The following is a 27,218-nucleotide window of genomic DNA, read 5'->3' as shown; positions in this document are numbered from 1 at the left end:
GAGCATTAGAATTATATACTTTTGCCACTATCTTACCTCTAAGGGGAACCCTTGGACTCTGTGCACACTATTTCTTAATTTGAAATAGTATATACAGAGACAACTTCCTACAATCAGGAAATTTCAACAGAAGTCTAACAGACTTAAAACCTTAGGACAGGAGTATCAAAGTAAAATGAAAGATGAATATGATACCAAACACAAAGTAAAAAAAAAAAAAAAGATAAAACAGAGAGCAAAATAGGTGATTGAGTTTGTGTAAAAGGTCCCACACATATTGCTAAAGGATTGTACAAATACAGAACCCTGGAAAAAGGTGATACGGTATGAAAAAAGGCCATTCGTATAAAAGGTCATGAATGGTGGAATAGAAACAGGATTGTGAAAGTCAGTGAGATGGATGCAAATAAAAATGCACCCCTTCCTGGTAAAATTGAGAGAAGGAGAGTGTCAGATAGTCAACAGGAGTTGATTGAAAACAAGCCAAATGAGGATTGGAATACCAATCTCTTGAGACCCAAAAACAAACAGATAACTAGGAAGCCAAGTAGATTTTGTGATGTGTAATTTTAGGTACGTTTGTATACTGTGCAATACATACTCTGTCACCCTTCAGCTCATGATTTTAATTTTCGCACAGCAATGTAATTTTCACTTAGTTATGAAACCCAGTTCATAGTCGAAATAGTTTCTGGCATATTTTATGATTGATTAGCTATAGATACAGATGTAGATTTTCATGTATTTATTATTTGTATAATATAAGGAGGAAGATATTGTGATGATATGTTCTTTTATTCACATTAGACATTCCAAGCTTTAAACACATCACACGTGGAATGTAGAATGTTGAGGCGAGGTTGGAGGGGAAGAACCTGACTTGGGGGAGGAGCTTCTCTGTGCTGTGGCCAATAAATACATCTCTTCAACTTTGATTATCGTGTGGTGTATTTGATGGTAAATACCACAGCAGAATACCTTTTGGGAATTTAGCATTGATAACATTGTTATGCAAACACACTCCCTTCATGCAATACCACAAGTTTTTCAAAATGCCTCTTCTGTGTTGCAAGATAGGGTCCTGCACATTTTGTCAATGGTTCACTATAGGGCTAGTTCGGCTTCCTTTAGTGTAACACAAATAGTCCTGTGAACCAAAGCGTGCCTTTCGTGTAACACACACAATACTGTGCACCAAAGCAGTCTTTACAACAGTCTCCCTATCATGTGCAAGTGCCCAATGGCCGTACTCATTGTACTAATGTTCCTAGATCTGCAGATAACCTGGTGGAGGGCAAACAATTTTCTGAGAGTGGGAGTCCAGAGAGCATTCCGACTGCCTCTAACGTCAGTGACCCCAGCAATAAAGGGCTGTCCCGACTGGAAGCACCACAGCCCCATACTAAAAAATTGAATGCAAAAGGATGTACCCCACCAGGGCATATGGAGTAGTTAGATAGGGGCTAGGGGAGAGTGGAACCCTAAAAAGTAAGTACCTAGAAGATCCCCTCCCACCGTGTGCAGAGACGTTAGTTAACCAGTCTTCCCATAGGCTAACATGGGGTCGTTGCGGTTGGAGAAATGCAGAAGCAGGACCAGGCTGGTGGAACCCAGAGGGTGGATCCCGGGTGAGGAGGACCTGCAAAAGAAGGGGACAGGAGCCCAGTTCTCTCAGGTGTGTCCAAGTGGGACAAGAGGCAATGCCCACCCTTCTGTATTTGAAGATCTAGGTCATTGGTGGTCGGTGAAGTCCAGCAGTGGGGTCCTGGAACTGCAGAGTAGTCCTGAAAGTCGCCGACAAGCTGTCCCTTGCCGGTTGCTGGATTGAAGATTTATCAGTGCTCAGGAGGACCACCAACAACACTGGCAAATGCAAAAGGAGCTGTTGCACGTTTTGCAGACCTTTGGAGGACCCTCAAGTTCTTGGGGACTTGACCTTTGGAGTCCAGGCTGACCCACAGGTTGCAGGAGAGCCAGAAGAAGCAGTCAGAGCCCCCACAAGCAAACCCACTGGTAGCAGGCACAGTAAGTCGCAGTGAGGCCCAGTCAGCACACCTGAAGAGGAGTCGCACGTTGCTGGAGCTTCAGAGATGATACTGTCCTCGCAGGGGCCGGGCTACTTGGAGCCTGAAGATCCCTTGGAGCAGGAGTCAGCAAGCCTTGGTTGATGCAACAGCTGCGGTGCACAGTGGTTCTGTCCCAGTGGCAGAGACAAGGGCTCACTGTCTGCCACCACTTGTGTTGTACAATCTTTGCAGATCCAACGGACAGAAGATCCCATCAGCCAGACGTCGTTTCCTTAGGTGCCTGCGGATGCAGAGGAGAGACTCCTTCACTCCAAGGGAGATTCCTTCTTGCTTTTTGATGCAGTCGAAGTCTTATAGACCCCAAAGTATGCACAGCCTTGGCTAGCAGGAGCCATAGAAACAATGTTGCAAAGAGAAGTTTTCTCAGGTGGTTCAATCTTGGCTTGTTCCTGTGTAGCCCAGCATTGGTTCCGGAGGTCAGGAGCAGAAGATGTTGTTGTAGAGACTCCTGGCAGAGTCTTGTGAAACTAATCTGGGGACCCCCACCCACAAGGGAGTCCCTAAACAGCCCCAAAAGAGGGTTTGGTCACTCTCTGGGGTGACCACCTATCAGAAGTGGTCACTGACGTCAACTGCCTGGCCTACCCAGTCAGATGCTCTCAGAGGCCTCTGCCCATCTTGGTTCCAAGACAGCTGAACCAAGTGGCCCCCTGGTGGAGCTCTGGGCAGCACCATAAGGGTGGAGATGGACAGTGAAGTGGTCACTCCCCTTTCCTTAGTGTGTTTCGCGCCAAAGCAGTCACCAACGGTCCCTGGATTAGTGCAAACCGGATTATGCAAGGAAGGCACCTAATGTGCCCTTCAAAATAGTCCGGTGGCATGGGAAGTCTAGACCACATTTCATAAGCTGAAGAAACATTGCACATTCTAGATTTCTGTGTAGCTTTGATTTTTTTCTCGCAAAAGGACAGTATGTATAAGCATCTGTTTGTCTCCAAGCAACAAAGCTTCTAAAAGCACTGTGGATAAATTTCTGCATGAAGATGTTTTACAACGTAAAAGGATCTGAGGTTCATCTGGCTATCCTCAAGACAGCAGCATAAAGGAGGCACATGCGGCTTTCCAAGGACAGCTTTCCATTGCAGATATTTATTGGCCTGCCACATGGGCCCCTCTGCGTGCTTTCTTCAAGTATTAATCCCTGGATGCATGTCTTGGGGGCAGGGGCAGCTTTCATTTGTGCAGTAAGGTATGTGAAATTTGGTTGAAGCCTGCAGTTGTAAAGTAAGATCTGATAGAGACTTCTAGTTGCAGATTCCTTACCTTAGAATTTTTCCCCAGACGTCAGACTGGATCCGGAGATTTCTTTTCTTCGAGCAGTACCCTTGCGCGTCGGTAGGTGACGTCCTTCGACTCTGCGGGCGTCGTTGGCGTTGTAGTCGCTGTGATGATGTCAGGGAGTAGTACAGAGAAGCCGCCTCAGCACAGTGACGCCAGTTCTTTTCTTTCCGCGCCACTCTTTGATCCAGAGAAAGCTACCTTTGGTCTCTTTTTTTTTACTGACTTTTTATGAGGTTTTTGGTGCGTCGAGGGACTGTCCCCGCATAATGTTAGTGACTGAGCCACTCATCCTCCCTGCTTTCAAACTGATTTCTAGCGACAGGACTTCCCCATTCAGGGCCTTAGCTGTGGCGCACCAATTTCAGTGTTCTTCATGGCTCTGCGCTTTGGCGTGGAAAGTCGTGAAAAGAAATTGACGTGACTGAGATGGTGTCTGTGTACTACTCCGGACACTACAAAGCTAACGACACTCGCTGAGTCGACCGACGCCACCTACCGACACGCAATGGTATTGCTTGAAGAAAAAATATTCCGGTTCCAGTGTGACGCCTAGGGAAAATTCTAAGGTAAGGAATCTGCAACTAGAATATGTCTCTACCAGATATATTGTTACCGAAGGTAGTAACTGGTACATTACCAACCAATTGCAGAGAGGGAGTGCAGGATGATATACTAAGCTAAAAATATCGTAATAATATTGTATCATACTGGAGGATGTATATGGTGCTTCATACCAGTGATGCGGTTGTGAAGGACTTCTATTCTGCTATTTGTCCTGGCTTACTTACCTTCATTACAGAAATTCTGCTATCCCCTGATTAGTGTATGCGCTACTGTAACATCGTCTTTTGGAAAAAGCATTTTGGAACTGGATGTCACAGATTTTGACATGAGGCATGCGTAGATACATCTCTACACCGGTTTGGACAACTGGCTGATTAATGCACAGGTTCCAGGTGTTTGTCATGAGAAGCCTTCAAGTTCATTTAGCTTGCAATAGTCTTGGATTTCGGAATTTGTGGCGTAGGCTCTTCCGCTGTGAAGATAATATTTCTTGTCTCTTGTGCACAACCCTTTTCATTTACTCAGTAGGAACATAATTTTTTTTTTAATCTTCTGATCTGGAACTGTTAAGATGACTTCTGGTGGAATGCTATCTTGGTTATTGGCTTGAGCTGTTAATAGTTAACGTTCACTGTAGGAAAACAACTTGCTGTTTGACTTTTTTATATATGGGGTGCATATATCCTGAGCAGTTATCGAATCATACCTCTTTTTTTTTAATTCTTTCAATTTAAAAACATTTTTTTTTTTAGCTTTACAAAGTCAAACACATAAACAATGTTGTAGCAACCAGTAGTGCACGTGGGTACAAGACATCAAAGATATAAAGACCAGTGTTGTCATGCACGTTTGCGCTGCAGAAAGTTTTCTGTGACATTGTTTTTACAACTTAATCCTCATTATCCACCCTTTCCCCTGTGGGCTCCCCGAGAGTCCCATTGTCTTGTTTTTCGTTAATCTTATTGATCACCCTAGTCCGCTAGGTCCTTTTCCACCTTATGATCTTGCCTCACAAGTTTCAAATGTTGGTCATCTACGACTGCCCATTCCAGTAAGTCTTTATGTATAATGTCTCTCATTTTCGATTTGGTTTTCTGTTATGCGCCAAAAAGTGGAAGTTGTTGGTAGAGTTGGTAATCGATTGCATCAGTTTGAGATATAATCAAGGCATGTTTGAAAATCAAGGCTCTTCATTTTTCAGAACTTGAATAAACAAGCTTATGACCTGGCAAAGGCTTTGTTGAAGAGAACCGCCCAGTCCATTGAACCATACATCACTAATGTAAGTCAGAATTTTGCATACATTTGTTAATAAAGGGTGCACATCTCCGTTTGAGATGCATTGAGATCTTGTTTAGAAATAACAGTTAAGAAATCTTTCTCCGTGGACCCATTATCCACTGCAGTGCTAGATCTGTGTTACTGTGCTTTTCTCCCTGAATTATACCTTGCTGCTGTCTATTTTACATTTATCTTTTTTCCGATGGCTGGTGTTAGGAAAGAAATGTAGTCTGAAGAGAAAGGAAATGCCTGTCACAGTACTGCACTTCAAGAAAAGTTGACATCATAAATCAGTGTCCCTGCAGATACTGTGCCATACAGGAAATGCCACGGTAATATTGAGAACTGTCCCGGTGAATATTGTGGCAGGTAGTAAATTCTTATCAGATTTTCATTCTGGGGTGGAAGTTACGCTATCTATTGAGCAAGCTTTATTTGATTGCCACTTAGTTCATTTCCAACCACGTGGTAAAGTCCCATTTATTTTATTAGAAGATGATCTCCGATATCCAGCATTTTTGTTGGATTTTTTTTTAGTAAGGAGGAAGCTTTGACCATTTGGATGGCCACTGCTCTTTGCTGCAGTGGTCCAGCTAGAAGATGGCTTGTTCCAGAATTTAAGACCATGGCACCTGCGGACACCGTTGGTCCACTTCTTCTCGGGCTGTGGAGTTTAAGGGCACTGGTGTCTTCTGGCATTGGGTTCGGTGCTGGAGTTTCTTGCGGTTGCAGGGGAGCCCACAGAAACGGTCTGCAGGTGTAGGCTGTGGGTCCAGTTCGACCAAGCCTACAATTGGGCTCAGGTCTCATGAGGCTGGGAGACCTGAGGACACCCTTGGTTCTCTTCTCCTCGGTCCAGAGCAGACTGGTGCAAAGGTGTCCTGGGGTGTGAGATCTTTGTCTTTGGGTCACTTGCAGTTACAAGGAGGTCTGCAGAAACTGACAGCAGATGCCGTCATTAAGCCCAGAGTGAGATGCACTCAAGTTGGGCTTTGTCTCTGGAGGGCCTGGGGCCACGCCGACACTGCTGGCCCGCTTCAGGTCGGGCTTTGCGAATCAGAATCATATATACAGAGCCAGCTTCCTACAGTTATCCTTCTATTACAGCAAGGAGATTACATGACAGCATTAGATCTCAAAGATGCTTATTTCCATACATCCAGCATACCACAAACATCTAAGATTTGTCATTGTGGGAAAGCATATCAATTATCATTCAGGGTGGCAACAGCACCAAGAGTATTCACAAAATGCTTGGCGGTAGTAGCCACATTTCTCAGAAGACAACACATACGCGTTTTCCCATACCTGGACGATTGGCTCATAAAAGCCAATACAATTCAAACACGCCAGCAACACACTCGGCAGCACACAGTTAATCTTCTACACAATTTGAGATTCACAATAAACTGTCAAATCTCATCTTCAACCCTCACAAATACAGCCTTATCCGGGAGAAATTTTGAACACTCAGTCAGCATTAGCATATCCAAACCGAGTAAGGATTTAAGCTTTTCAAAATCTCCTCTCTCAGTTACAGGAGAATTGCACTTACACAGTAACTCTAGTTTTGCAACTGTTGGGGATGATGAACTTTTACTTTACCATTGCTCCCCAGGCAAGACTGCACATGGGTCCACTGCAGCAGTGCCTTTCTTGTCAGTGGTCTGTCACAGGGCCATCTTCAGGATTTAGTGTTATTGGACCGCCATACTACCCGCTGTCTGCAATGGTGGAATCCCACCAATCTTTGAAAAGAGCGGCCCTTTCTGGACCCTGAACAACAGATGCATCACAGATCGGTTGGAGAGCTCATTCTAACAACTTGATCATACAAGGGAAATGGAATCCCATTCAACAGACTTATCACATCAATTATTTGGAGTTGCTAGCAGTCTTTTTAGCAATCAAGGCAATCCTTACACAGATCTCACACAAGTGGTGTTGGTCCGTACAGACAATGTTACAATGTATTACCTGCAAAACCCGGGATGGAGTGGGGAGTTTGGGAGACCCTCATCTCAATTGTCCTTTCTACCTCAGACAATTTGGAAGTGGGTGATTCACAATCACATTCAATTACTGGCAGAATATTTCCCATGAGTGGACAATCAGTTAGCAGACCTATTAAGTAGGAAGCAGCAACAAGTCCATGAATGGGAAATTCCACCCACAAGTACTTCACCAATACTTTCACCTATGAAGGACACTAGAAATAGATCTCTTCGCCACTGTGGAAAACTCTAAATGCGAAAACTTTTCATCCAGATACCCACACCCTCAGTCAAAGGGCAATGCTCTATGTATTAATTGGTCATGGATATTTGCTTACGCTTCTCCGCCTCTCCCACTCATTCCATTTCTAGTACGCAAATTGAAACAAAAATCACTCACCAAGATTCTTGTAGCCCCCACATGGGCATGTCAGCCTTGGTACACAATATCTGCTGGATCTGTCTGTGGTTCCACATCACAAACTTCCCAACAGACCAAACCTTTTGACTCAAAAGAGAAGTCAAATCCAGAAACCCCCAGAACACTCAATCTTGAGATATGTCTCCTGACGTCAGAGTTTGGGTATTTACAGCTTCCTTCTAAATGTATTGACGTTTTTAAAGAAGCACCCAGACCTACAACTAGACAGTGTTATGCTGCTAAAAGGAAACGTTTTTTGATATACTGTCAACCTAAAAATGTTGATCCATTTAAGCCTCACAAGACATTGTGTGTTACTTGCTACATTTACAAAAAGCAAACTTATATTTAACTTCACTTAGCAGCGATAGCTGCTTACTTCCAAAACGGACAACATATTTATTTCTTTAGAATTCCTGTTACTAAGGCATTTATAGAAGGGCTTAAGAGATGTTCCACTTAGAGTTCCTCCGGTATGGAACCTTACCTTCTTACTTACTAGACTTATGGGTCCACCATTTGGACCCATGCATTCCTGCTCTTTGCAATTTCTTTCATGGAATGTTACTTTTTTTGTAGCTATAACTTCACTAAGAATAGTAAGTGAAATACAAGCTTTCGCTTTGAGGAACCATTTTTTCCAAGTACATAAAGATAAATTAGTTTTTAGGTCAAACCCTAAATTCATACCTAAAGTAGTTTCACCACTCCACATTAATCAATTTGTGGAGTTGCTTGTCTTTTTCCCAGAGCCAGACTCGTTCGCCGGAAGAGCTCTCCATATACTGGATGTTATAAGAGTTCTTATGTATTACATTGACAGGACAAAACGTTTTAGAAAATCAAAACAACTTTTTGTAGCTTTTTCAATGCCTTACAAAGGTCATCCAATTTCAAAGACTGGATTAGCTACATGGATAGTCAAGTGTTTTCAAACTTGTTATTTTAAAGTTAAAAGACAACTACCAACCACTCCTAAAGCACACACTACCGGGAAAAAAGGTGCTTTTATGGCCTTTTTCGGGAACATTGCAATAGCCAATATTTGTAAAGCTGCCACTTGGGCTACACTATGCACATTTACTAAACACTATTGTGTAGATGCTCTAGCTCGTCAACAGGCAAATGTTGGTCAAGCAGTCCTTAGGACACTTGTTCTAGCTACTCCAACTCCTTCAGTCTATCCACTGTTAATTTGGATGGGGCTGCTTTACAGTCCATGCAAAGCATGTGTCTACAACTACACATGCGATCGAATGGAAAATGTTACCCAGTAGACATCTGTTCGTGGCATGTAGTACTGTAGTTTTACATGTGCCCTTTCTCCGCCCCGGAAGCCTGTAGTTGTTGTAGTTCAACATATTGTAAAAATATGTATATGTCTTCGATGGCATCTGTAGCTGCAGATACACATGCTGTGCATAAATCACCATCTAGTGTTGGGCTCGGATTGTTACAAGTTGTTTTTCTTCGAAAAAGCTTTTTTCGAGTCACAAGATAGTGACTCCTCCTCTCGGTGATAGTGAGTATGGGCATCAAGTCCTTTGTTACATTTTTCTCTTTCTGCTGTCTGGTTCTGATGTGTTTGCTCTCAATCGGGTATATCTCGATTCGGTAATTCAAAATTTATCCGTTCGATGGCATCTGTCGCTGTAGATACGCATGTTTTGCAATAGCTCGCCATCTGGTGTTGGGCCGGAGTGTTACAAGTTGTTTTTCTTCGAAGAAGTCTTTCGAGTCACGGGACCGAGTGACTCCTCCTTTTGTCTCCATTGCGCATGGGCGTCGACTCCATCTTCGATTGTTTTTTTTCCGCCATCGGGTTCGGACGTGTTCCTGTCGCTCCGAGTTTCGGAACGGAAAGATAGCTAATTTCGGAAGATTTTCGTCGGTATTGTTGCGTTCGGGATCGGCGTAGTTAGATTCAACACCGCATCGAAGATCGAAGAGCTCCGGTGCCCTTCGGGGTAGTTTTTCGATCCCCCGTCGGGGCCTGGTCGGCCCGACCGCGTGCTGAAGAACGCCGATGGAACGGACCCCGTTCCGTTTCTGCCCCAAATGCCACAATAAATACCCCTATACAGACCAACACTTGGTCTGTAACCTGTGCCTGTCACCTGAGCACAGTGAAGACACCTGCGAGGCCTGTCGTGCGTTCCGGTCCCGAAAAACACTCCGAGACCGTCGAGCCAGAAGACTTCAGATGGCGTCCGCGCCGACAGCCCACCGAGAGTTCGAGGAACAAGAAGAGGAAGGTACCTTCTCGATCCAAGAATCGGACTCCGAAGGATTCGACGATACACAAACCGTGAGTAAGACGTCGAAAACCACACAGAGGAAGATTTACAAGGCCCAGGGGACGCCACTGCCATCAGGCCATGGCTCCACCCATAAATTCGGTGACTGACCGTCGGCACCGAAAAAGGCCCAAACAGTGCCGAGATCGTCCGACTCCGGTCGAGACACCGGCACGCAGCCTTCTCGGGACCGAGAAAGTGCTGGAGACAAGCCTCGACACCGAGATGCCGGTGTGGACACGGCTCGACGCCGAGACAGCGGCACCGAAGAAGATCGACGCCGAGAGGTTTCGGCCCCGAAAAAGAAAAAAGTCACCTCGGAGCCGAAAAAACACGCAGACAGTGTTTCGGTGCCGAAAAAAACTGCAAGCGACCCAGCTTCAGGCTCTTATACAGAAGAGCACTCGCTAACCTCCCAAATGCAAAAGCATAGGTTTGAGGAGGAGCTACAATCAACTGATGTGGACCATACGCAAAAGCGTATTTTCATACAGCAGGGGACAGGAAAAATAAGCACCCTTCCCCCCATTAGAAGAAAGAGAAGGTTGGAGTTCCAAACTGAACAGACACCACAACCAAAAGTGGTGAAAAGAGTTACCCCACCACCCTCTCCTCCGCCCGTGATTAACGTCTCACCAGCACAAACTCCATCACACTCCCCAGCTCACACCACCATAAGCCAGGGTGACCAAGATCAAGACGCATGGGACCTATACGACGCCCCAGTGTCAGATAACAGTCCGGAGGCATACCCTACAAAGCCATCTCCACCAGAGGACAGCACCGCGTATTCTCAAGTGGTGGCTAGAGCAGCACAATTTCACAACGTAAGCCTCCACTCAGAACAGGTCGAGGATGATTTTTTATTCAACACACTCTCCTCCACCCACAGCTCATACCAAAGCCTGCCTATGCTCCCTGGTATGCTCCGGCACGCAAAAGAAATCTTTAAGGAGCCGGTCAAAAGTAGGGCTATCACACCAAGGGTGGAAAAAAAGTATAAGGCGCCTCCTACAGACCCGGTTTTCATCACTACACAGCTGCCACCAGACTCTGTCGTTGTAGGAGCAGCTAGGAAAAGGGCCAACTCCCACACATCTGGAGATGCACCACCCCCAGATAAAGAAAGCCGCAAGTTCGATGCAGCTGGTAAGAGAGTCGCAGCACAAGCTGCAAACCAGTGGCGCATCGCGAACTCCCAGGCACTACTTGCGCGCTATGACAGAGCCCACTGGGACGAGATGCAACATCTCATTGAACATCTGCCCAAGGACTTACAAAATAGGGCAAAACAAGTGGTTGAGGAGGGACAGACCATTTCCAACAACCAGATCCGCTCCTCCATGGACGCTGCAGATACAGCTGCACGGACAATTAATACATCTGTAACTATCAGAAGGCATGCATGGCTCCGAACGTCTGGATTTAAACCAGAGATTCAACAAGCAGTTCTCAATATGCCTTTTAACGAAAAAGAACTGTTCGGTCCAGAAGTGGACACAGCGATTGAGAAACTCAAAAAAGATACGGACACTGCCAAAGCCATGGGCGCACTCTACTCCCCGCAGAGTAGAGGCAATTACAGCACATTCCGTAAAACACCCTTTCGAGGGGGGTTTCGGGGTCAGAGCACACAAGCCAGCACCTCACAAGCAACACTGTCCAGTTACCAGGGACAGTATAGAGGAGGTTTTCGGGGACAATATAGAGGAGGGCAATTCCCTAGGAATAGAGGAAGATTTCAGAGCCCCAAAACCCCTACTACTAAACAGTGACTCACATGTCACTCACCCCCTCCACACAACACCAGTGGGGGGAAGAATAAGTCATTATTACAAAGCATGGGAGGAAATCACTACAGACACTTGGGTTCTAGCAATTATCCAACATGGTTATTGCATAGAATTTCTACAATTCCCTCCAAACATACCACCAAAAGCACAAAATTTGACAACACACCATTCCAATCTCCTGGAGATAGAAGTGCAGGCACTATTGCAAAAGAATGCAATCGAATTAGTGCCAAACACACAAATAAACACAGGAGTTTACTCACTGTACTTTCTGATACCAAAGAAGGACAAAACGCTGAGACCAATCCTAGACCTCAGAGTAGTGAACACTTTCATCAAATCAGACCACTTTCACATGGTCACACTACAAGAAGTATTGCCATTGCTAAAACTACACGGCTACATGGCAACTTTAGACCTCAAGGATGCTTATTTCCATATACCAATACACCCATCGCACAGGAAATACCTAAGGTTTGTATTCAAGGGAATACATTACCAATTCATGGTACTGCCTTTCGGATTAACAACCGCACCAAGAGTCTTTACCAAATGTCTAGCGGTAGTCGCTGCACACATAAGAAGGCAGCAAATACATGTGTTCCCATATCTAGACGACTGGCTAATCAAGGCCCATTCGTTAATAGAGTGCTCAAATCACACAAATCATATCATACAAACCCTCTTCAAACTAGGGTTCACCGTCAATTTCACAAAATCCAAAATTCTGCCGCGCAAGGTACAACAATACCTGGGAGCCATAATAGACACATCAAAAGGAGTAGCCACTCCAAGTCCCCAAAGAATTCAAAATTTCAACACCATCATACAACGCATGTATCCAACACAAAGGATACAAGCAAAGATGGTACTACAACTCCTAGGCATGATGTCTTCATGCATAGCCATTGTCCCAAACGCAAGACTGCACATGAGGCCCTTACAACAGTGCCTAGCATCACAATGGTCACAAGCACAGGGTCACCTTCTAGATCTGGTGTTAATAGACCGCCAAACTTACCTCTCGCTTCTGTGGTGGGACAACATAAATGTAAACAAAGGGCGGCCTTTCCAAGACCCAGTGCCACAATACGTAATAACAACAGATGCTTCCATGACAGGGTGGGGAGCACACCTCGATCAACACAGCATACAAAGACAATGGAACGTACATCAAACAAAACTGCATATAAATCACCTAGAACTTCTAGCAGTTTTTCAAGCACTAAAAGCTTTCCAACCAATAATAGTTCACAAATACATTCTCGTCAAAACAGACAACATGACAACAATGTATTATCTAAACAAGCAAGGGGGGACGCACTCCACGCAGTTAAGCCTGCTAGCACAAAAGATTTGGCGTTGGGCAATTCACAACCAAATTCGCCTAATAGCACAATTTATACCAGGGATCCAGAATCAACTCGCAGACAATCTCTCTCGAGATCACCAACAGGTCCACGAATGGGAAATTCACCCCCAAATTCTGAACACTTATTTCAAACTCTGGGGAACGCCTCAGATAGACTTGTTTGCGACAAAGGAGAACGCAAAATGCCAAAACTTTGCATCCAGATACCCACTCAAACAGTCCCAAGGCAATGCCCTATGGATGAACTGGTCAGGGACATTTGCTTACGCTTTTCCTCCTCTCCCTCTCCTTCCTTACCTGGTAAACAAACTCAGTCAAAACAAACTCAAACTCATATTAATAGCACCAACTTGGGCAAGGCAACCCTGGTACACAACGCTGCTAGACCTATCAGTAGTACCCTGCATCAAATTGCCCAACAGGCCAGATCTGTTGACACAGCACAACCAAAAGATCAGACACCCAGATCCAGCATCACTGAATTTAGCAATCTGGCTCCTGAAATCCTAGAATTCGGGCACTTACAACTTACCCAAGAATGTATGGAAGTCCTAAAACAAGCCAGAAGGCCATCCACCAGGCACTGCTATGCAAGTAAATGGAAGAGGTTTGTTTGCTACTGCCATATTAATCAAATACAACCATTACACTCAACTCCAGAACATGTAGTGGGTTACTTGCTTCACTTACAAAAATCTAACCTGGCTTTCTCTTCCATTAAAATACACCTTGCAGCAATATCTGCATACCTGCAGACTACCTATTCAACTTCCCTATATAAGATACCAGTCATTAAAGCATTCATGGAGGGCCTTAGGAGAATTATACCACCAAGAACACCACCTGTTCCTTCATGGAACCTAAATGTTGTCCTAACTAGACTTATGGGTCCACCTTTTGAACCCATGCACTCCTGCGAAATACAGTTCCTAACCTGGAAGGTGGCATTTCTCATCGCCATTACTTCCCTAAGAAGAGTAAGCGAGATTCAGGCGTTTACAATACAGGAACCTTTTATACAACTACACAAGAATAAGGTCGTCCTAAGGACCAATCCTACATTTTTGCCAAAGGTTATTTCACCGTTCCATCTAAATCAAACAGTGGAACTTCCAATGTTCTTTCCACAGCCAGATACCGTAGCTGAAAGGGCACTACATACATTAGATGTCAAAAGAGCATTGATGTATTACATTGACAGAACAAAAAACATCAGAAAGACTAAACAACTATTTATTGCATTTCAAAAACCTCATGCAGGAAACCCAATATCAAAACAAGGTATAGCCAGATGGATAGTTAAATGCATCCAAATCTGCTACCTTAAAGCTAAACGACAGCTGCCCATTACACCAAGGGCACACTCAACCAGAAAGAAAGGTGCTACCATGGCCTTTCTAGGAAACATCCCAATGCAAGAAATATGTAAGGCAGCCACATGGTCCACGCCTCACACATTCACCAAGCACTACTGTGTAGACGTGTTATCCGCACAACAAGCCACAGTAGGTCAAGCCGTATTAAGAACATTATTTCACACTACTTCCACTCCTACAGGCTGATCCACCGCTTTTGGGGAGATAACTGCTTACTAGTCTATGCAAAACATGCGTATCTACAGCGACAGATGCCATCGAACTGAAAATGTCACTTACCCAGTGTACATCTGTTCGTGGCATCAGTCGCAGTAGATTCGCATGTGCCCACCCGCCTCCCCGGGAGCCTGTAGCAGTTTGGAAGTTACCTTCAACTATTTATATATGTATCATCTCAACCTTAAATAGGTGCATACTTAGTCACTCCATTGCATGGGCACTATTACTACAATTCAACTCCTACCTCACCCTCTGCGGGGAAAAACAATCGAAGATGGAGTCGACGCCCATGCGCAATGGAGACAAAAGGAGGAGTCACTCGGTCCCGTGACTCGAAAGACTTCTTCGAAGAAAAACAACTTGTAACGCTCCGGCCCAACACCAGATGGCGAGCTATTGCAAAACATGCGAATCTACTGCGACTGATGCCACGAACAGATGTACACTGGGTAAGTGACATTTTCATACTCTTTCTATATTATTGTCGGTATTGTTTTCGATCGTGTTCCTATCTATACTCGATCTGTTTAGACCGTCAAGGTCGAATTTCTCTCCCTTGCAAGTGCAACACCCTTTAAGGGAACTTTAATGCGAGTCTGATGAAACAAACTCCGTTTCGATTCTGTTCTCTGTCACACTAAATTCCCATACACCGATAAACATTCTGTGTGCTATCTTTGTCTATCTCCAGATCATCAGTAGGACAATTGCGATGGCTGTAGCTCTTTTTGATCTAAAAAGACTCTTCGGGACCGATGAGCTTGTCGTCTCGAGATGGCATTGAAATCAACAGAAGACACACCGGACATCTTCGGTGAAGAACATGCCCAAGAAGAAGTTCGACAAGGGGCAGCCTTTTCCATTCATGACTCCAATTCTGAAGTCCATTCAGATGACGACAGCCACTTAACAAGCTTGCAGCGCAGTACGCTAGTACAACTGCCCCATCACACCACACAGAAATGACTAAAAAGACTCCAGCACTAGTCGTCAATCCTCCACTGCCTTCGGGTCATTGTCGGATTCAAAAAGAAAGTCCGGATGACCAACCTTCGGGTTCGGCACCGAGATTTAAGACTAAGGTGCACTCTGCTTCGACCAAACAGACTTCAATAACCGTCTCAGAATCGAGGCGAAAATCCTAAAGCACATGTTCGGAGCCGAAAAAATCGACAGTATCCTCGGAGCCAAAAAGGATTACATCCTCTTCGGAGCCGACATTTTTGGTTCAACCAAAAGATAAACTTTCGGAGTCTTAAGCCATGGGTAGTAAAGAAACTACTACTACTCTGAAATCAACAAACATTCAACCCATCTTAGAGGTGATGGATGCCAAACAAAGAAAGATGCTTATTCAGAAGGACACAGGAAGAATAATTGCCTCCCCTCCAATGTCATTTAAAAAGAAACAAACTTTTAAAGACACTTCAAAAGATGTACCTCCATCAAAGAAGGTCTTCAAGCAAAAACAGGGAGAGGCTTCAAAGCAGAAACAGATCTCACCACCACATTCTCCTGTTCTTCCACCACCTCTACCACCATCACCCACATACATCCTAAGTCTCACCACAAATTGATTATCTTAGTGATGACCAACAGGGCACAGACCCATGGGATAAATATGACTCCGATCCCATTCCACCAAATGACCCTCAGTTATATCCTGCCAGACCCTCACCACCTGAGAACACTACAGCATACAATCAAGTAGTGGCTAGAGCTGCAGCCTACCATAATGTGCAAATGCACACTGATCATATAGAGCAGGATTTTTTACTTGACACATTGGCATCAATTCATAGGCAAATATGAATGTCTTCCTATGCTACCAGGCTTGCTCGGACATGCTTCTGTTATTTTTCAAGAGCCTGTTAAAGCTAGGATTATTACTCCTAGAATGGACAAGAAATATAAAACAGCACTCTCAGACCCTGTGTTTATAAGAGCTCAACTACCTCCTGATTCCATTGTAGTTGGTGTAGCTAGAAAAAGGGTTAACGGTCAGTCCACAGGAGATGCCTCTCCACCAGCTAAAGAAAGCAGGAAACTTGATGCAGCTGGAAAAAGGGTGGCCTCACAAGCTGCAAATCACTGGAGAATAGCCAGTTCACAAGCTCTTTTGGCTGGCTACGACAGCGCACACTGGGACAAAATGGAGGAGCTGTTACATTATCTTCCACTAGAACACCAAAAAAGGGAAGAGCAAATAGTTAATGAAGGGAAAGCAATATCCAACAATGCTATTAAATCTGCTATGGATGTGGCTGATACAGCAGCCAGATCAGTTAGAAACCAGTGTGCTTATCAGGAGACATGGCTGGTTAAAATGTTCAGGTTTCAAACCTGAGATACAACAGGCAGTTTTAAATATGCCCTTTGATAAGCAACGTTTATTTTGGCCCCGAGGTAGATACACTAATAGACAATCTTAAAGATTTAGAAACAGCCAAGGCCATGGGGACTTTGTATACCACACCCACCAGGGTTAATTTTCGTAAACCACAATTTAGAGGGGGTTTCAAACCATCGGGTATGGAAACAACAACCACCCATCAAAAACAAACCTCACAATCCTACAGTAGAGGATCATTGAGGGGCCCCCCAAAGAGGATCCAACAGTAGAGGAAGAGGTAAACCCTCCACATCTAGAGGTTCCTCCCAATCAAGCAAACCGTGACTTTCTCACCATCCTCACAGAGCACACATCTCCTGTGGGGGATGACTGGTACATTTCTATCCATAATGGCAAAGCATCACTACAGATCAGTGGGTTCGGTCAATTATGGTTCCTGTCTAGAACTCACTTCCACTCCACCAAACATCCCACCTTCTTTACACAAACTAAATCGTGAGCATCTCATTTTCTTTAAAACAAGAAGTACAATCACTTCTACTCAAAGGCGCAATAGAAGTGGTACCTGCATCTCAACAGGGAAAAGGATTATATTCTCTATACTTCCTTATGCCCAAAAAGGATGGTACTCTCAGACCAATTCTGGATCTCAGACCTCTCAATCAGTACATCCTCTCAGACCACTTCCATTTCGTCACTCTTCAGAATGTCATTCCCCTACTACAAAAACAGTACTAGATTAGATCTGAAAGATGCTTACTTCCACGTCCCCATATATCCAGCACACCGTAAATATCTAAGATTTGTGATAGCAGGCAAGCATTACCAGTTCAAACCCCTACCGTTTGGAATTTCAATAGCACTAAGGCTATTCATCAAAAACTTTGAAGTAGTTGCTGCATACTTCAGAAGGCAACATATACATGTCTTCCCCTATTTGGACGGCTGGCTCATAAAATCCAACACCATTCAAACCTATCAACAGCACACACAATACACAATCAACACCCTACACGGTCTAGGGTTTACAATCAATTACCAAAAATCTCATCTTAAACCAGCGCAAATACAACCATATCTAGGAGCAATTCTGAACACTTAGTCAGCATTAGCATACCCAAACCCACAGAGAATTCAAGCATTCCATAATCTCATATAACATCTACAATACAATCAAACTTACACAGCAAGATTTATCATGAAACTATGAGGAATGATGGCATCCTGCATAGCAATAGTACCTAATGAATGTCTAAACATGAGACCCCTACATCAGTTTCTCTCACAACAGTGGTCTCAGGCACATGGTCAACTTCACCATCTAGTGTTGTTGGACCGCCAGACTTGCAACTGTCTGCAATGGTGGAATCATACCAACATATCAAAAAATGTGGCCATTTCAGGACCCTGTGCCACAGACCATAATCACCACAGATGCATCAGTGACTGGTTGGGGAGCCCATCTCAGCAATCTTACCATACAGGGAGAATGGGACTCAGTACAGCAGATGTACCACATAAACCACTTGCCATTGCTAGCAGTGTTCCTAGCACTCAAAGCATTCCAGCCACAGATCACACACAAGACAGAGTTAATAAGGACAGACAACATGACAACAATGTATTATCTGCAGAAACAGGGGGGAACACACTCATCCCAATTGTCCCTTCTGGCACAGCCAATTTGGAAATGGGCAATTCACAATCTCATTCAACTATTGGCAGGGTATAACCCAGGAATACACACCCAACTAGCAGGATGCAGCAACACATACACAAATGGGAGATTCATCCACAGGTGATTGAACAGTACTTTCACATGTGGGGAACACCAGACTTGACCTTTTCTAATCAAGCGAAAGCCCAAAATGCCTAAACTTTGCGTCCAGGTACCCACACCCTCGATCTAAGGGCAGTGCTCTATGGATCAATTGGTAAGGGGATATTTGCTTACGCTTTTCCCTCTCTCTTACTTAACTTTCCTATCAACAAGATATGTCACGCCTCCCTCACTATGATACTCAGAGCACCCATGTAGGGACGTCAACACTGGTACACAACACTATTGGCTCTGTCAGTAGTACCACATCACAAGCTTCCAAATAGACCAGACTTGTTGACTCAAAACAAAGGTCAAATCAGGCATCCCAATCCCAGAATGCTCAACCTGACGATTTGGCTCCTGAAATCATAGAATGTGGGTTTCCACAGCTTCCATCAGAATGTATGGACCTACAACTAGGCAGTGCTAAATGGAAAATTTTAGTATATTACTGTCAACCCAAAAACATTGATCCACTTAACCCCTTCGCTGCCAGGCCTTTTCCCCCTCAGGTGGCAGGCCTGTTTTCTGGCTATTTGGGCAAGTTTGCGCTTAGGCCCTCATAACATTTTGTCCACATAAGCTACCCACGCCAAATGTACGTCCTTTTTTTCAACATCCTAAGGATTCTAGCGGTACACAGAGTTTGTGGGTTCCCCTAAAGGAGACCAAGAAATTAGCCAAAATACTGTGAATTTTGTTTAAAAAACCAAAAAAAAACAAGGTAAAAAAAGACTGCTGAAGAACGCTTGTGGTTGTTTCCCTAAAAATGGCATCAATAAAGGGTTTGCAGTGCTAAAATCACCATCTTTTAGGAACAGGCAGACTTGAATCAGAAAAACACATTTTTCAACACAATTTTGGCGTTTTAGTGGGACATGCCCCATTTTTACAATTTGTTTGTGCTTTCAGCCTCCTTCCAGTTAGTGACAGAAATTGGTGTGAAAATAATGCTGGATCCAGGCCAGCTAAACATTTCTGAAAAGTAGACACAATTCTGAATTCAGCAAGGGGTCATTTGTGTAGACCCTTCAAGGTTTTCCTACAGAAAGTAACGGCTAAAATAAAAATATATTGAAATTGAGGTGTGAAAAAAGAGCCATTTCTCTCCACGTTTTCTTCTATAATGTTTTCCAGCTATGCCAGATATTTGAAAGCAATATACTGTTACGTCTGCTGGAGTCTTCTGGTTACGGGGATATATAGGGCATGTAGGGTCATTAAGAACCCTTGGTACCCACAGCCAATAAAGGGGCTGCCCCCTGCAATGGGTTTTTATTGTATACCAGGTATACAGCAATTGATTTCATGAAACATAAAAAGTAAAAAAAATAGGTATCAAGGAAACCTTTGTATTTCCAAACTGGGCATAAGATAAGGTGTTGAGAAGCAGTGGTTATTTGCACATCTCAGAATTCCTGGGTCCCCACACTAGCATGTGAATTACAGGGCATTTCTTATATAGATGTCTTTTTTACACACTGTCTCACATTTCAAAGGACAAAATGTAGAGAAGGACAAGGGCCAATAACACTTGTTCTGCTATTGTGTGTTCCCCCAAGTCTCCCGATAAAAATGGTACCACACTTGTGTGGGTAGGTCTAGTGTCCACGACAGGAAATGCCCCAAAACACAACTTGGACACATCACATTTTCCCCAAGAAAACAGAGCTGTTTTTTGCAAAGTGCCTAGCTGTGGATTTTGGCCTCTAGCTCAGCCGGCACCTAGGGAAACCTACCAAACCTGTGCATTTTTTAAAACTAGACCCCTAGTTTAGGGGAATCCAAGATGGGGTGACTTGTGGGACTCTCACCAGGTTCTGTTAACCAGAATCCTTTGCAGACCTCAAAATTTGGCCAAAAACACATTTTCTTCACATTTCGGTGCTCCTGTTGCTGGAGAGAATGTAATTACTTTACACAGTAGGGTGACAACAGACCTGGGACCTGTTCCTGATCTGAGCCAGGGGAATATGAAAACTGAATGACCCACAAGATGTACATTTATCATTTTGTAAGAAGCAAATTTAATTTTCCTGCTTAGGTTATACTTTAGTCAAAATGTCAGTGGTCTCTCAAGGCCAAGGAGATGGGAAACTACACTATAATGCAGTTCCCTCCCTAGGTGTATAATGGAGTGTCACTATTGTTTAAACAGTAAAGCACACTGACTTTTCCCTAATAATGTGCCTTTTCCTCACTATGGTCTTTCCCAGGTGAATACCTATACCTGCAGAGTTCCCATTGCGCCAAGCTACCTGTGTGCTGTTACAGGGCCGCGCACAACAGTAGTTTTCCAAGTGCAGCCAGCCTCCACACGTCTTTTAACCAAGGTGAAGCCAGACTCAGTAGCAGAAAGAGCGCTCCATACATTAGACATTTAGGAAAACTAAGCAGTTATTTGTCGCATTCCAAAAATCCCATACTGGTAATCCTATCTCAAAACAAGGCATAGTCAGATGGATAGTAAAGTGCATCCAAACCTGTTACCTAAAAGCTAAAAGACAGCTATTAGTAACACCAAATGCACACTCCACCGGGAAGAAAGGAGCAACAATGGCATTTCTAGGAAATATACCAATGACAGAAATCTCTAAAGCAGCCACTTGGTCAACACTCCATACATTTACCAAGCATTACTGTGTAGATGTGTTAGCAACACAACAAGCCACAGTAGGACAGGCTGTACTAAGAACACTATTCCAAACAGCTTCAACTCCTACAGGCTGACCACCGCTTATGGGAGGAAAACTGCTTTGTAGTCTGTGCATAGCATGTGTATCTGCAGCTCCACATGCCATCGAACGGAAAATGTCACTTACCCAGTGTACATCTGTTCGTGGCATGTTCCGCTGCAGATTCACATACGCCCTCCCTCCTCCCCGGGAGCCTGTGGCCTTTTAAGTTACATTTAAATTTGTACATATGTGTTTGGTGGCATGTGTAGCTGCAGATACACATGCTGTGCATTATCCTGCCATCTAGTGTTGGGCTCGGAGTGTTACAAGTTGTTTTGCTTCGAAGAAGTCTTTTCGAGTCACGAGACCGAGTGACTCCTCCCTTTCGGCTCCATTGCGCATTGGCGTCGACTCCATCTTAGATTGTTTTCTTTCCGCCATCGGGTTCGGACGTGTTCCTCTTCCCTCCGTATTTCGAATCGGGAAAGTTAACTAAATTATCAAATTCAACAGTATTATCGTTCTGTACCGGGTTAGTGTTAGTGTATCGGCACCGACATCAAGAGTGCTCCGGCGGCCCTTCAGTGCTTCCGTTCTTCACTGAGGCCTGGTCGGCCTGACCACACCCGTCGCCCCAGACTAATGGACCAGACCCCCTTCCGCTTCTGTCCTAAGTGTCATTCGAAGTATCCTTATACAGACCAGCACCGGGTCTGTAATCTGTGTTTATCACCTGAACACAGGGAGGGTACTTGCGAGGCTTGTCGAGCATTTCGATGGGAAAAGACCCTAAGAGATCGACGAGCAAGAAGACTGCAAATGGTTTCGACACTGAAAGAGCAACTCGACGTCGGAGAGGAGGAAAGCATTTCCATCCAGGGGACGGACTCTGACGAATCTGAAAGTGACTAACCTCAGCAGTGCAGCAAACAGTGAGTAAACCTGCCCCGTCCAAAACTCACACCAAGATATTTAAGGCCATGGGGACGCCACAGCCAACAGGCCATGGCTTAACCCACCGAAAAGAAGGTGACCAAACATCGGCACTGAAAAAGGCCAGGGATTTGCTGAAGACTTCCGACTCCGGTCGAGATTCCGGCACTGAACGATCTCGACACCGTGAGTTCGACTCACCCAAAGTGAGAAAAATATCTTCGGAACCGAAAAAGACTATATCTTAAACCTCGGTACAGAAAAAAGCGGCTTCGGAGCCAAAAAGAAGCTTTTATACAGACGAGCAAGGACTTTCCAGCCAAATGAAGGAAAGACATAGATTTGAGCAGGAATTAAGTATGGAAGAACCGGACCATACACGAAGGAGGTTACATATCCAGAAAGAGACTGGAAAAATACAAACTTTACCTCCAATCAAATCTAAAAGGAAACTTGCATTTCAGGAGACTGAAATGCAGCCTAAGGCAAAGGTGGTTAGAGACAAATCCCCACCACCAAGGGTATCACCACAACCGTCCCCACCGTACTCACCACAACTGTCACCAGTGGGAACACCTCCAATGCAGTCACCCACACATACAGGGATGACACAGGATGATGCTGATGCATGGGTCTTATATGATGCACCAGTATCGGATAACAGTCCGGATTGTTAACCAACAAAGTCGGCACCTCCAGAAGACAGTACTGCGTATACGCAGGTACTATCCAGGGCAGCTACGTTCCACAACGTAGTAATGCACTCAGAGCCAATAGAGGATGATTTCCTGTTTAACATCTTGGCCTCCCCTCCCCCCCCCCCCCCCCCCCCCCCCACCCCCCGGTTTCCTATCCGAGTCTGCCAATGCTCCCGGGTATACTCAAACACGCAAAACAAGTCTTCCAGGAGCCAGTTAAGGGAAAGGCTATCACGCCTAGGGTTGAGAAGAAGTACAAACCTCCCCCAACAGATCCTGTGTTCATAACACAACAACTTAAACCGGACTCAGTGGTTGTAGGAGCAGCAAGAAAGAGAGCAAACTCTCAACCGTCAGGAGACGCTCCACCGCCTGACAGAGCAGAAAGTTTGACGCAGCGGGCAAAAGAGTGGCAGCACAAGCAGCCAATCAATGGCAGATTGCTAATTCGCAAGCCCTACTTGCTCGCTACGACAGGGCACACTGGAACGAGATGCAACACATCATACAGCACTTGCCCAAAGAACATCATAAACGTGCTCAACAGGTTGTGGAAGAAGGACAGGCCATATCTTACAACCAGATAAGGTCCGCACTAGACTCTGCAGACACGGCAGCACAAACGGTCAACACAGCGGTAACCATTCGCAGGCATGCATGGTTAAGAAGTTCTGGATTCAAGCCAGAGATTCAACAAGCGGTGTTGAACATGCCATTTAATCAGGAACAGTTGTTTGGGCCGGAAGTTGACACAGCAATTGAGAAATAAAAAAAAAGACGCGGACACAGCCAAAGCCATGGGCGCGCTCTATTCCCCACAAGTCAGAGGCACCTTTAGGAAACCACAATTCAGAGGAGGTTTTCGACAGCAAATATCAGAGCCTTCCACCTCTCAAACCAATCCCACCTATCAGGCACAATATCAAATGGGAGGGTTTCGTGGATCCTATAGAGGACAATTCCCAAGAGGAAGGGGAAAGTTCCATGCAACCAAACCAAGCCAGACCAAAAAATGACTTCAGTGTCACAAAACCCCAACACTTATCACCAGTGGGGGAGAGGCTAACCGCATATTATCAAAACTGGACACATATTACCACAGATGCATGGGTCCTATCAATTATCCAACATGGTTATTGCATAGAATTCACAAAATTCCCACCAGATGTGCCACCAAGAACACACAATCTGTCCAAACAACACTTAGACCTATTACAAATAGAGGTCCAAGCACTATTACAAAAACAAGCAATAGAGCTAGTACCCAATCATCAGAAAGGAACAGGCGTCTACTCACTATATTTCCTAAACGTTAAGACCTAGCTTAGATCTCAGAACACTGAATCTCTTCATCAAATCAGACCACTTCCACATGGTAACACTTCAAGACGTGGTTCTCTTACTAAAAAAGGAGGAATGCATGTCAACATTGGATCTCAAGGATGCGTATTTCCACATACCCATCCATCCTTTTCACAGAAAATACTTCAGGTTTGTAATGCATGGCGTACACTATCAATTCAAAGTGCTACCGTTCGGGATAACGACTGCCCCAAGGGTATTCACAAAATGCCTAGCAGTAGTAGCCGCTCACATAAGGAGACAGCACATGGACGTATTCCCATATTTAGACGACTGGCTAATAAAAACCAACACTCAACAACAGTGTCTTCTTCACACGCAATACGTCATAGAAACTCTACACAAACTAGGGTTCTCTATAAATTACCAGAAATCAAATCTGCAACCATCCCAAATACAACAATACTTTGGAGCAACACTCAAAACACAAAGAGCAATTGCCACTCCACAACGGGTTCAAGCGTTCCAAAATGTAACATCAAGCATACAGTCAAACCAACACTACCCAGTAAGGTTTGTAATGAAACTTCTAGGCATGATGTCTTCATGCATAGCCATTGTCCCAAATGCAAGATTACACATGCAGCCCTTACAACAGTGCCTAGCAAAACAATGGACACAAGCACAGGGTCAACTTCAAGATCTAGTGTTGATAGACCGCCAAACACACTTCTCGCTTCAATGGTGGAACCCTATAAATTTAAACTGAGGGCGGCCATTCCAAGACCCAGTGCCTCAAGCTGTTATCACAACAGATGCTTCCATGATGGGGTGGGGAGCACACCTCGAGCACAGCAAACAGGGTCAATGGGACAATCAGCAAAAACAACTTCACATAAATCATTTGGAACTGCTAGCGGTGTTTCTAGCATTAAAAGCATTTCAACCACTGGTAGCCCACAAATACATCCTTGTCAAAACTGACAACATGACAACAATGTATTATCTCAACAAACAAGCGGGGACACACTCGTCACAACTGTGTCTCTTAGCACAAAGGATTTGGCATTGGGCAATTCACAATCACATTCGCCTGATAGCACAATACGTACCAGGCATTCAGAATCAGTTAGCCGACAATCTCAGTTGAGATCACCAGCAAACTCACGAATGGGAAATTCATCCCCAGATCCTACAGGATCACTTCCTCCGCTGGGGAACACCAAACATAGACCTATTGGCAACAAAAGAAAACACAAAATGCCAAAACTTCGCGTCCAGGTACCCACACCCTCAATCCAAGGGCAATGCACTATGGATCAGTTGGTCAGGAATATTTGCTTACGCTTTTCCCCCTCTCCCACTCATTCCTTATCTGGTCAACAAACTAAGTCAAAACAAACTCAAACTAATACTCATAGCACCAACCTGGGCTCGCCAACCGTGGTACACAACACTTATCAGTAGTACCCCACATCAAATTACCAAACATACCAGATCTGTTGACACAACACAAACAACAGATCAGACACCCGAAACCAGCATCGCTTAATCTAGCAATCTGGCTCCTGAAGTCTTAGAATTCGGACATTTAAATCTTACACAAGAGTGTATGGAGGTCATTAAACAAGCGAGAAAACCAACAACAAGATATTGTTACGCAAACAAATGGAAAAGATTTGTTTGCTACTGCCACACTAATCAGATTCAACCACTACATGCCTCCACAAAGGACATCGTAAACTACTTATTACACTTACAAAAGTCTAATCTAGCATTCTCTTCCATTAAAATACATCTCACTGCAATATCTGCCTATCTGCAGATTACACATACAACATCGCTTTTTAGAGTCCCAGTCATGAAAGCATTTATGGAGGGACTAAAAAGAATCATACCCCCAAGGACACCACCAGTACCTTCATGGAACCTTAATACTGTATTACCACAACTCATGGGCCCACTATTCAAACCCATGCATTCTTGTGAAATGCAATATCTGACTTGGAATGTAGCCTTTCTAATAGCTATCACCTCACTTGGAAGAGTAAGTGAGATACAAGCATTTACTATTCAAGAACCCTTTATACAAATACATAAACATAAAGTGGTTCTCCGAACAAATCTGAAATTCTTACCAAAGGTCATATCACCATTCCACTTAAACCAAACTGTGGAACTCCCAGTCTTCTTTCCGCAACCAGACTCAGTAGCCGAAAGAGCCTTACATACATTGGACATAAAAAGAGCACTAATGTATTACATTGACAGAACAAAACAATTTCATAAAACAAAACAATTGTTTGTAGCCTTCCAAAAACCTCATGCAGGTAATCCTATATCCAAACAAGGCATCGCCAGATGGATAGTTAAATGTATTCAAACTTGCTATAGTAAAGCAAAAAGAGAATTACCTATTACACCAAGAGCACATTCCACTAGGAAAAAAGGCGCCACAATGGCTTTTCTTGGGAATATACCTATGATGGAAATTTGTAAGGCAGCCACCTGGTCTACGCCTCATACGTTCACTAAGCATTACTGTGTAGATGTGTTAGCAGCGCAACAAGTCACAGTAGGACAGGCTGTATTAAGAACATTATTTCAGACAACTTCAACTCCTACAGGCTAAACCACTGCTTTTTGGGGAGATTACTGGTTGTTAGTCTATGCACAGCATGTGTATCTGCAGCTACACATGCCACCGAACTGAATATGTCACTTACCCAGTGTACATCTGTTCGTGG

At 44.3% G+C, this 27,218-nt stretch overlaps 1 protein-coding gene across 2 annotated transcripts in view; it reads left to right on the top strand.

Annotated features, from left to right (window-relative positions):
• Positions 1–27,218, top strand: part of PDS5B (PDS5 cohesin associated factor B) — an 813,886-nt gene that overhangs the window by 131,447 nt on the left and 655,221 nt on the right. For both annotated transcript variants that reach the window (XM_069205557.1, XM_069205556.1), the window contains exon 7: positions 5,134–5,214. In XM_069205557.1, the coding sequence (XP_069061658.1) occupies positions 5,134–5,214 (81 nt within the window). The remainder of the gene's footprint in view (positions 1–5,133; positions 5,215–27,218) is intronic.

Source organism: Pleurodeles waltl, chromosome 8, assembly GCF_031143425.1.
Source record: "Pleurodeles waltl isolate 20211129_DDA chromosome 8, aPleWal1.hap1.20221129, whole genome shotgun sequence".
Classification (NCBI taxonomy): domain Eukaryota; kingdom Metazoa; phylum Chordata; class Amphibia; order Caudata; family Salamandridae; genus Pleurodeles; species Pleurodeles waltl.
This window is presented reverse-complemented; position numbering and strand designations above follow the sequence as displayed.